This window comes from Erithacus rubecula, assembly GCF_903797595.1.
Source record: "Erithacus rubecula genome assembly, chromosome: 6".
NCBI lineage: Eukaryota > Metazoa > Chordata > Aves > Passeriformes > Muscicapidae > Erithacus > Erithacus rubecula.
The window spans coordinates 9,069,636-9,081,224 of NC_136688.1; the positions used below are offsets into that span (position 1 = coordinate 9,069,636).

Consider the following 11,589-nt stretch of genomic DNA (forward strand, 5'->3'; position numbering starts at 1 on the left):
CCATCACCCCAACAGTAGAACCAGGTTCCTTCCCCCACATGTTCTGATGGTATCAGGGTGCATTGTGAACCAGTATCAACTAGCACTTTATGTTTCTGTGGCTCTGATGTGCCAGGCCTTTCAACCACAGCTGCAATGGAGTCTGTCATCCCATGCCTCTCCCTGGCTAGAGGCAGGGCCCCTCTAGCCCTGGTTATTATTTCTTTCCTGGGCATACATAACAGAAGTTCCTTCAAGTGGGTCTGACAGATTATCTTCCCTTCTTTAATATCCTGCACTTGGTTATGGGAGGTCGAGGTTACCTTCACTTTCATAGAACTCCCTTGGTTAGTGTTTCCCTCCCTCAGTTGATGCACCTGTGCTGCCAGGACAGAAGAGGGTTTCCCATCCCATTTTCTCATGTCTTCCCCATGGTCATGCAGAAAGAACCACAGAGCAGCTCGTGGGGTGTACCTTCTCTCCCTGGCTGGAGAGCGTTCGGCTCTAATTTGGGGGCTGGTGCTGCATTGATCTTCCTCATCTCCTCCCTCGTCCCTCATCTCCTCTTTAAACTCCTCTATGAGTTCTTTAATCACGGCAGAGACATTGGCCTGCATTGGGCCATTCATCATACTCTCAAAATTTCTGAGTTTGTTTGTGACAGAACACACTGTCTCTTGGTTGTTATCAGCATTAATCATTGCAATGAAGGTGGTATATTGAGATGGGCCCAGGTTTGCCAGATTCCACAACACCTGCCCTGTGCCCTTATCGGGGTCATTGTCATGCTGTCTGCCCTCCTAAAGAGAATCTCCAATCCTGCCACTTCTTTCAGCTGCTGGATCCCTTTTCAAGGCTCTTCCAGCGCATTCCATGCTGGTGCTCCTGCATTCTCTCTCTGTGGACAAAGCTCTCTCACACTCATTAAAAGCCCTTCCCAGAGCGAAAGGGGATCTTCCTGTCTTACGAATACCTGATCCACACCCGAGTCCTGGGTCAAGGGTCCCAAATTCCTGGCCTCAGTTCCAGTTGTACACCTGTCCCTAAGGTCCAGACCCGGAGTAACCAAGTTGTAAAAGGCTCACGGCCCCGCTGAGCAATGTCTTTACACAGGTTACAGAGACTATCCTATGAGAGGGACTCGGTGATTATCAACCTCTGGCTCCTTGCTGGTGTTGAGGGCCCTCCTTGCTGATCCTTATTATCCAGGTGCTTTGTTTTCATTATAGACTTTCTAGTTTCCACAGGGGCGACTGCTGCTGGCTGTGGCTGCCCCTGTGATCCAGCTGGAGCCTGGACAGATACAACATCTACGGGTTCCACTGCAGCACCATCCGACTCTCCCTCTTTAGGGCAGGGGGAGGGCTCCCCACCAGCTGGGGAAGAGTGTTCCTTCAACATCTGGCACATGTCCCAAGCCACCCACACTGGGTGGTTCCTTTCTGCAGTGGGCTGTGGGACAGGATCAGGCTCTGGGGCAGCATCTCTCATCTCTGGTGTAGGGTCAGGCTCTGGGGCAACACCTGTATTTCCTGGGGTAGGTACCAGGGTTGTTATCCAAAACAATATTCCCTTGTCTCTGAATGCTAAACTGAACAGGCATATTAGCAACACCACCCACTCTATGCTATCATTAACATTCAGAGGAGATCTGAACCCTTCAAAAACTGGTGGGGTAGACCCAAAAATCTGGGTGAAGGCTTGGGAAAAAAATTGCCCTGTTGTCATTTCCTCACAGTAGGTGCCATTAATAAAGTAACCCCAAAAACATACAGTTAGTGTGTGAAAGCCCTGAATTAATCTACTCGCCTTCCAAAGGAAGTTACAAATCCACAAATTCCTCATCTTATTAGCCCATAAAGCAAACTGGATAACAGACACAGTAGCCTTGGTTATAGGGCCCATGTTTAGCTAAGGGTCTGCAAATGGGAGAAATATAGCCGTGACCATGTGCCACCCAAACCAGGGTGAGACCACATGAAGCCACCTAATGGGGTTTCTATGTCCAGCACACAAAAATTAGGCCATTCAAGAATTGTTATTCCTTTTATCTCTCGATGCCCTCGAGCCTCACGTGGGCGCCAAAATCTGTCCTGGTTTGAAGGACAGGTGTCTGCCCATAGAGGCAGAAGCTTCTCTTTGAAATGGAGAATGTAATCCCCCTCCCTCCAATTATTATAATTTTGAATTAAGGAGCTCTCAGGCAAAGATATGGGAAATAGGAATAACAGTCCTTTACTAGAAATTAAAATAGAAATACAGTAGTACAAAGAACAATGCCAACCCTGACAGAGCCAGAATACAGCCTGACACCCTGTCAGTCAGTCAGGGTGTTGGTAGCAGTCCCATTAAATGGTGGCTACAGTCCCCCTGCAGTGGCAGATGTGGTTCAGCTGAAGCAGTGCTCCTGCAGTAGGGTGCAGCTTTCCTCCAGAAGTCCAGGGATGATGTAGAAGGCACTGGCTTCTCCTTGGAATCCAGTGGAAAGATGGATAACTTGCTGATCAAAATCTCAGTTTTTATCTAGGTAGGAAAGGCTTGGCTCCGCCCCTGGCTGCAGCATCTCCCAGTGGGATGATGTAATTGGATCAGTCACACAGTGGGAGTTAATGTGCCAGCAGCAGATGATATCTTCCTGGAGGGAGGATGGGCTGTGGAAAAGATAATGATTGCTCCATCTTGTCTTAAAGATGGCCCATGAAGATAGTATGTGCCATGGAGATAAAGAAATCACTGCCCCACCCAGCTTCAACAGATGGTGTCAGAATACACTTTGTGGCCACATCAACCCAACACAGCAGCTTATTGGGCAGGGAGGCTTAACCCCTTGGGAAGGGGGGACCCTGTAGCTTTAGTTGGTACACCTGACCAACTCCTAGAAAACATTCACAAAGTTGCCTGCTTGCAAATTACAGACATAAAATTGACTGCAAGTTAATGACCTATGCAATTACCTGTAAATGTAAGACAATACCCTCTCCCCTCTGGTGCAAAGAAGGGTTCAAACAGTTTATGCAGGACTTGCTAAACCAACACTTATTCTCCTTTCATCTTTTTGTATGGCCAGTCCAGAAACCCAAACCTGATAAATGAGGCTGTGTTTCAATATGTTGATGATATCCTTGTGGGAAGAAAAGAAATAGATGTAGTGGGGAATACCCAACTGAAAATCATCTCCCATTTGGAAAGCTTTAACTTGCAAATTATAGCAGAGAAAATTCAAAAACCTTCTGATAAAGTGAAGTTTTTGAAAACAGCCACTACTGAGACCTCCCCCTCTGACAGGATGGCCCAGCAATCCTCACTCAGGAAGTGGTATGCCCCGATCAAGCAGTACTGTAACATCTCCTCTGTAACAGAATAAACTGTAAAAAATCTGGCAGTAACAGAAACTGAGAGCTTGGGTAGCAGCTACAACAAACCTGCCTGGGTAATTAAAGTAACCTCTGCTTTCTCCCCCAAACAAACAGCAAATTCTTCATTCACTGATGCTTCTGCCAAACAAAGTATTGCTGGGGGAGGGGGTGGCTCTCAGGCTGGGGAGCTGATGCTTGTTTGGAGTGTTTTCCAGCTTGAGGTGTGGAGTGCCTCTTTTGTTTGCATCTACACTGACTCTTGTGCTGTGTTTAAAGGAGGTACAGAGTGGCTTCCTGTTTGGCACCAAAATGATTGGGAAGGAAACAGAATTCCAGTCCACGCTGGATGGTTCCATCATTTTAACCTCCTGCCTCTTTGTGGCAGATTCTGTAGTGTTTACTTTTCACAGAAGAACGCCGTGGGATGTGAAGATTTGCTGAATCCCTCATGGAACCTCTATACAGTTATGGCACAGACTTTACAGTCGTGTTTTATTTTCTGACATTCAAAATCAAAATTGATTACATCATGTGTGGTAAAAACAAAACAAAATATTGAGGGGAACTTGATGTTAGTGTTGTAACACCTCCTACCCAACCATAGGTTATGATGAGCCTGAAAATGTTTGAAATTGGACCATAGGTAAATAAGAAAACTGGCAAAAAGCAAATATAGTTTAATCCTGCATGGTGTTTTAAACAAGTCAAATGGCCAATGCAAAACAATGTCTCAGCAATTCAGCCAGCTTGTTCACCTTTTCTGCAAATCTCTTTTGATGGGGGGACAACCTGGTTGCAAAAGCAGGATCCTTTCAAGAAACAAACAAGAGACATAACCGGTGTTGTGGGAACAAGACTGGAAATTTTGAATAGGATTGATTTAGAAGTATTAATGAAGAAATTGGCTGTTTCCTTTCAGCTGTATTCAGGCTCTCTTGTGGATGCAGTCAGTTTGTGCCTCAATTATAAGAGAAGGTGAGGAAGGCACTTTTCCTACTGAAATTCCAAGAATAATTTGGGATAATGCCACTGACTTGTAAAAAGAATTCCAATCCTGGTAGAACTAGGTGAATTTTACCTATGACCCCAGCACAAACCCAGCCACAGCCTTTGCACTGACAATTTGTACTGCTTCAGTACATTCAATATTCCCTATCACTGCATTAGGGCTGAATCATGACAGAGCTATTCTCTATCCTTTCCAGCACAGGGAATGGACCCGTCAAATGGTGAGAAGTGGCAAATTATTAATTTGGAAACTTTACTGTCTGAGAACAACAAGGGTTTATCTGTGAAAGTAATGCAATCAGAACTCAGGATAGGTGCTTAGACACAAAACAGAATGTCTGTAACCTGAAAAAAAAAAAAAAGATTCCTGAAACAATACTGGTGGATATGGGCAATGAGTGTTCATGCTTAAGAACTGCATGTGATAGGTTTTTTGTAGAAGATTTGGTAGTGAAACTGGGTTTTTAAAATAATTTGCTATTTGTTGTGTTGTATTTTAAATTGAAATAATTTTTATTTGTAATTTGAAAATTGCTTGTTTTAAGTTGTGTTCCATTTGATTACTGATTAAATTTTGCCTATTTTTCATTGTGATTTATTTCAACTAAAAAAATTATTATCATTTTTGTAATCAGAAATTGAAATTGAAAATTGATTTGTTTTGTTTTCTTTCTCCCTTTTCCTTTCCCTTATCTTTTCCTGCTTTTCTGTTCTATCCAGCTTTCTGTCTCTGTCAACTCGCACGAGTCCTGAAGACTTCACAACCCCACGAAGGAGCTCTTGACGATGGTCGTGAGTCACGGGCTGCTGCAAGAGTCGGTCCCAAGTTTCTCTGATCTGCCTCACGACCACCATCAGAGACTGAGAGCCAGGACCCCACCCCTCGCTCTGGACCTGAGTTCTGGCCTGGCCCAGGTGGATGCTCGCCAAGGACTGTTTGTAGCTGTGCCTGGTGCTTGCCATGGTACGCTGCTCTCGAGCAGGGTACTGGTTACAGCGCCCTGTTCCAGCACCTGGGCCTTGGAGCAATGATCTCCACACACAACAGTCCATACATCTCCCCACTTGTGGCCACAGGCTCCTCGCTTTGGAAAAGGAGCATAAAAAGTGATTTCTTAAATAGACTCTGCGACCTCTTTCTACCCAACGGATTGAAGACGCGTCTATTGTCGCACGACCCCAAGGATGCGTCCCTTCTGCTGGTAACTATATCCCCATCCTTTCTCTCTCTCTCCCCCTTTTACTTTGTTTCCTTTACCCGTTTCTCTCCCTGTCTCTCTTCTATCGCAAAACTGAATTGTTGACACGCAATAAACGGCGTTGCTGCTTTCTCCTCAATAAAACCTGAGTCTCTTGCTATTTGTATTTTGCACTCTGGGGTGGAACGAAGCATCACGACTCCCGCTCGGCTTGAGCAGATCGTGGCACAGCGAGGAGATCCTGCTGCATCAGCGGGATGGGTGCAGGTCCTGGTCTCTCCCTTTCCCCTCGTGTTGCTGGGAACAGTTGTGTGCATTTGGCAGTGACAAATAAAGCCCTGCAGACAATGCCACCAATCTCCCAGTGCTCTTCCCAACAATCCCATCAATCCCAGGGAATGTTTGTGACCACTCTCCCCGCATCCCCAGGGAATGGCTGATGTAGCAGGAATGGAAGTGCCTGGGACTGAGTGAGACCCAGCCTGGAGTGAGTTTCTCTTTTGGGTTTTAATAGGCAAAAAGAATAATTTACACTGAAATTGAAGAAAATCCATCCACATAAGGTGTTTTCCTGCAGCGATGAACAGGGAAGGGTGACCTCTGTGAGCAGGGCCACCCTTAGCTGGAGACAGGGTCCCACCACACTGCCACACACATGTCCCCAGGGCTGGGGCATGGCCAGGGAATCCTCATGGCACCATCTCCAGGGCGCTGCTGACATCATCATAGTCCGAGTGCCCCGGGGGCTCTTCCAAACGGTCCCTTGTATATCCTGGGAGACTTGGAGGAGGAGATTCCACCTTGGGGACAGCAGAGAAAGGTGCTGAGGGGGCAGGCAGCTCCGTGTCCCCCTGACAGACCCAACCTGGGCTCTGAGCACAGCACACATGGATCTGCTGCTGGCTCCCTGCCCACCCCCACAGCCAAACCCTGCCAGGAGTGGCTCTGCAGAGGCACAGGGCAGCTGTGAGGCCTCACCTGTGGGGAGGACACTGATCCAGCTCTGCTGTGCCACTCCCTTGGACATGTCCCCAGTGTCTGGAGCAGGGGGATCCTGTAGCACATCCAGGACATCATCGTAGCCATCCGGAATTCCTTGCTGGGGCCAGGCAGGGGGGTCTGGGAAATGCAGAGGGGTCCATGGCAGTGAGCAGCAGCCCTGGCACGGGTCTGGCTGTGCCATCCCCTCTGGCATTGCCACCAGGGATGTGCTGGTGACCCTCGGGTCCAGCAGGGAAAGGCAATGCTCCACTGCACACTGACAAGGGGAGCACTTGTCCCCTCAGCTCCCCAGCCCGGCTGTGTCCCCTCTCCCCTGCTCTCCCTGCTGCCTTCCTGCCCTGGGGCCCTACCTGGGGCTGCCTCAGTGTCACTCCTGTCCATGCTGTCCCTGCTGGAATATGGCAGCTTCTTGTCCATCCCCTCCAACAGAGAACCTGCCGGGAATGAACAGGGACATGGGGGTGGGCCTCAAGTGGCACCTCAGGTGACAGAACCCTCACACCACACAGCGTGGCTGCTCTGGCACACAGGGGACACCTGGCACCTGGCCAGGAGTCAGTGCAGGGACACCAAGACCTGAATGTGCCGTGGGGCTGTCAGGCAGAGCCTTCACTGCACACAGAGCTGGGCCACAAGGGCTGCACCCACTGGGCACTTGGGCACCTCCTGGTACTCGGGCATGGCCGTGTAGTCCAGCTCCTCGTAGACAGCATTGGCATCTGCAGCTCTGCCACGGCCTGGAAACACAGGCAGCATTTACCTGGGGCCCTGGGCAATGTTGGTATAACCAAGGTCATCCCCTGCCCATCTCCTGAGCTGTTCCACAGGGCAGGAGCACCTGCACCCCCAAACCGGGTCAGTCCCAGCCCCACCCAGCAGGACCCCCTCGGCGCCAGGCACGGGCACGGCACAGCAGCACGGCCAGGGCACCCAGGCCACAGGCACAGCAGCGTCCCCAGCACCACGCACAGCACAGTTGCCACAGGCACCGTCCCCACGCCCACTGCCACGGTGCTGCTGATGGGGACACCTGTGGGGACACAGCACAGGCAGTGACGGCAGGGGGATCCCAGCCAGCCCGGGCTGGGGGATGCAGGCACGGCAGAGCTACCTGTGCTGCTGGCACCCTCCGGATATGGGGTAGCGTCTGTCTCGGTGCTGCCATCGCTGTCCTCCTCACATTCCACGTGGGCGTGCCCGCCAGCGCCGCAGCTCTGCAGCTGCCAGGGAGCCGAGGGGCACCCCCAGAGCCAGCGGGCCCCGTCCTCGCAGCCCACCCAGGCCAGCCAGGCACGGGACTCCTGCTGGGCGGGGTCGGCCGACAGCCCGCCCCGGTGCCCACAGCCCAGCTGGCGGCACACGGCGGCGGGCGGTGCCGCTGCTGGTGCCGTTGGAGCACACGCGGCCCCAGGTGCCGTTATAGGACACCTCCAGGTAGCCACGGCAGCGCCCCACGGCCGCCTGCCAGCCGCACCGAGATCTGCTCTGCAAGTGGGGACACGGGGGTCACGGCTCGGCCACCAACCCCCCGGGGCCTCTGCCGCACCCCGACCTGGCCGTGCCCGCCACTGACCTGAGCACACGGCCCCTGCCCCAAGGCCGCGCCCGCACTCGCGCTGTTCCGAGCGCCCGCATTCCCAGAGAGACCTCCTCGCTCCCGGAGCACTCGGCCATGTACGGCCACAGCGGCCCCGTGCCGGCGCCGAAGCGCGCCCAGCTCGGCGCCTCCAGGGCCGTGCCACAGCCCAGCTCACGGCACACAACGGCAGCGTCCTGCAGCTCCCAGCCTTCCTGGCACACGCTGCTCCAGCTGCCACCGGGAATAGACCTCCACGCGCCCGGCACAGCGCCCTGAGCTCCCCACCAGCCTCACCTGCCGGCTGCCTGCTGGGCACGGAAGGGCCGGGCTGGGCTGGGTGCCTGGGGCACCGGCACCTCCGGCCCTTCCCGGGACACTCACCTGAGCAGACGATGTTCATCCCGTGAGGGATGCCTGCTGGTGCAGTGGTCGTAAGGAACGCATAAATCCTGAACGTCAACAGGCCTCAGAAAAATAGTCCTTGTGCAGCTGTGAGGCCCCCTTGGGTAAGTGCTGTGGTCATGTCCCGAATGACTGTGAGTACACGATACATGACCTCCTCCTCCGTCGCTTCGAGGTAATATATGAACACCGTACCAGGGACGCCATCACTCTTGTCCAATCCTCCACAGCCCAGATTCAGGCACACATTGCTCAAATTCCGAATGAGCGAAAAGCTCTCCCTGGCACACGGCGCCACGTCCCGTTGCCTACGGCCAACTCCAGCCACCCATCGCACCAGGTCTCACCCTCCACCAGCCGCACGGACTCGACAATGCCTGTCAAATGTAACACTCAGCAATTCGTCTCCAAAAAACAAGCGTAGCTTCTAATCCCAACTCCTGGGGGAGTCCCAAAAGCTCCTTAAGGCTCCTCCCGCAGATGCCCTACATACCTGAGCAGTGACAGCAGCGGCGTTCCCGGGGACACAGGGCGGCTTCCCCAGCTACGGCCACGGGGCACTGGCCCGGGTGCCGCTCGCTCCCGCTGCAGCCGAAGGTGGTCCGGCCGCAGCGGCCCCTCCCCGCTGCCGAAGGAGCCTCCCGGGGGCACGGCGAGGGCGCGGCCGCAGCCCAGGTGGCGGCACAGGACGTGCGCATCGGGCAGCTCCCACTCGCTGGCGCACACGGAGCCCCACGTCCCCCTCACGGCCACCTCCACTCGCCCGGAGCATCCCGAGCTGCTGTTCCCCAGGCGGAAGCCCGTGTAGGCTGCGGCAGGAAGGGCGGTGAGGGCGGCCACGCCGCACGGAGCCCAGGAGCCCCCGGTGTCCCCGGCACTTACGGGAGCACATGATGCTGGCACGGCCGCTGCAGCCCTGCCTGGGGGCCGCACTCCGGGCACAGGCGCTCAGGAGGGGCTCGCTGCCATTGCACTGGAAGCCCCCGTCCCAGAGCTGATCCCGGTGCCGCCCCAACCCGGCCACTGCCGCCCATGGCGAGCGCCTCGCCGCAGCCCAGCTCCCTGCACACCACCTGGGCCGCCTTCATGTCCACCTGATCCGCACACACACCAAGCCAGGCCAGGCCTTGCCGCACCTCCAGCTGCCCGCACAAGCTCCAGGCACCTCCGACCAGCCGGGAAAATCCCTGCAGGAGCAGCGCAGCGCTCACTGGAAAGGGATGATGTGCATGAGGCACCACATCTGCACACAGGAAGCTCTTACCTTGGCACACAACGGCAGTGTCCCAGTCATGCATGCTGCCGTTATAAGGTCCCCAGCCACCGATCCCACATTCCCAGAGAGTGGCTTCAGATCCTTTGCAGTCCACCAGGACCAGATTGACGGAGTCCGTCTCCCTTCTCCGAAGCTCTCGCGGGCCGAGTAGGCACCGGCAGCCGAAAGCCACAGCCCAGCTGCTGGCAACCACCTCGGGCGCCCTCCATGTCCCACCTGTCGTCTCCCACCGAGCCCCAGCGTCCCTGCAGCTTCACCTCCACCCTCCCGGCACACGGACTGCCGCCGCCCGCCAGCCTCAGCTCCACGGCATCTGCACCAGGCCAGGGACCACAGCTCAGCCCTGCCAGGGATGCTCCAGCACAAGGTGGCTGTCCCAGCACGGCCAGCGTGTCCCCTCACCTGTGCAGGTCACACCCACATCCCGCTCGTGGCCGCAGAAGTGCCGTCCCCATCCGAAGTGCCGACACTCCTCCAGCGAATTCTCGGTGCCGTTGCAGAAGAAGGGCTGCAGCCAGATCCGTCCGGTGCCCTGCCCGAACGGGGCGTACGAGGAAGCCCTGGCCACCCGGCCACAGCCCAGCTGCCGGCACCACCACGCTGGCCCATCGGGCTTCCCAGTCGGTAGTCGAAGACGCAGACGGAGCCCCACTCCCCGCCGTGCCTTCAGCTCCACGCGGCCGGCACAGCGCCCGCCGCCGCCCACCAGACGCAGCTCCCCGGAGCCTGCGGCACGGAGGCTGCTGAGCCGGGCCCGGCACCGCCGCGGGCCCCGCTGCCAGCGCCCGCCACTCACCGCACACAGCTGCACGCACACGAGCAGCGCCAGCGCCAGCAGCGGCCCCATGGCAGCGGCCCCGAGCCAGCGCAGCCAGGCCACGTCTCGCCAGCGCCCGAGCCAATGCAGGCAGCAGCAGCCGGGCAGGCCTTTAGCAGGTGCCTCATCGGCCGCCTCTGGGGCCGCGGCCTCCAATCACCTGCTCCGTGCCCAAATATGAGCCTCGCCTCCGCTTCTGGCGTCACACACCTCGCCACAGTGGGCTGCCAGCCGGATGTGCCCGGGGGGAGGCAGCCCCCCCACCCACCACACCTGCGCTGGGGGGGCTCTTCCTGCATCCCCCGAGCCTCCAGCTCTGCTGCTGCTGCAGCCTGCCAAGAGCCATCCTGACGAATGGGGACAGCCTTCACCCACAGACCACGATAAAGCAGCTGCAGGTGCACAGCTGCGGAGCTGCCAGCCCTAATCTGTGGGGCGCTGCCCTGCCGGGGTGCTCGCAGCCCCCCGCGGGGGTGGCAGCAGCCCCCGGCTCCGCTCGGCGCTGCCAGGTGCCGGCTCCCCGGTCCCTCGCGGCGGCGCTGGCACATGGCGCTGCTGCCGCAGCTCTGGCCCCGCGCTCGCCTCGCCGCCAGGGCAGGAAGGAGGCGCTCACCCCCCGGCGCCTCCCGGCCTCGCCACCGACCGCACGCAGCTCCCGAGCCCTGCGCTGCCGCCGATAACGCCGCGGCTCCGCGCCGCCCCTGCCCCGCGGTGAAGCCACAAGTAGGGGGGGGGCACACTTGTACCCACTTGAATTTTGGGGGACGCACCTGGGTAAGCTGCGAGTAAACATTACCAGAAAACAACGCGTGTACCCCGGGGGTGGGGGCAGGAACTCCATTGTGGTCTGTCCTGTGTGTGAGTGTGTGAGGCTGAGGCTGGGGCCGAGCCACCCCGCAGCACTGCTGAGCAGCCACAGTGCTGGCAGAACAGAGTTCTCCATGACGAGGTCCCTCCTGCAGCAGCGCAGT

At 56.0% G+C, this 11,589-nt stretch overlaps 2 protein-coding genes across 2 annotated transcripts in view; both read right to left on the reverse strand.

The window, feature by feature from the left end:
* LOC306803494 (scavenger receptor cysteine-rich type 1 protein M130-like) overlaps window positions 1-10,681 on the reverse strand; it is a 70,384-nt gene extending 59,703 nt beyond the window's left edge. The window contains 5 exon segments of the mRNA XM_079308984.1: window positions 10,018-10,114; window positions 10,204-10,393; window positions 10,395-10,424; window positions 10,426-10,464; window positions 10,466-10,681. Of these exon segments, the coding sequence (XP_079165110.1) occupies window positions 10,018-10,114; window positions 10,204-10,393; window positions 10,395-10,424; window positions 10,426-10,464; window positions 10,466-10,648 (539 nt within the window). The 5' untranslated portion in view covers window positions 10,649-10,681.
* LOC306803941 (scavenger receptor cysteine-rich type 1 protein M130-like) lies at window positions 8,051-9,823 on the reverse strand (the record flags this gene model as incomplete). Its single annotated transcript, XM_079309966.1, is given in 8 exon segments — window positions 8,051-8,354; window positions 8,505-8,572; window positions 8,838-8,902; window positions 9,019-9,118; window positions 9,120-9,334; window positions 9,408-9,522; window positions 9,524-9,735; window positions 9,790-9,823. Coding segments are annotated over 8 exon segments (1,113 nt in total).
* Window positions 10,682-11,589: the final 908 nt, after the last annotated feature.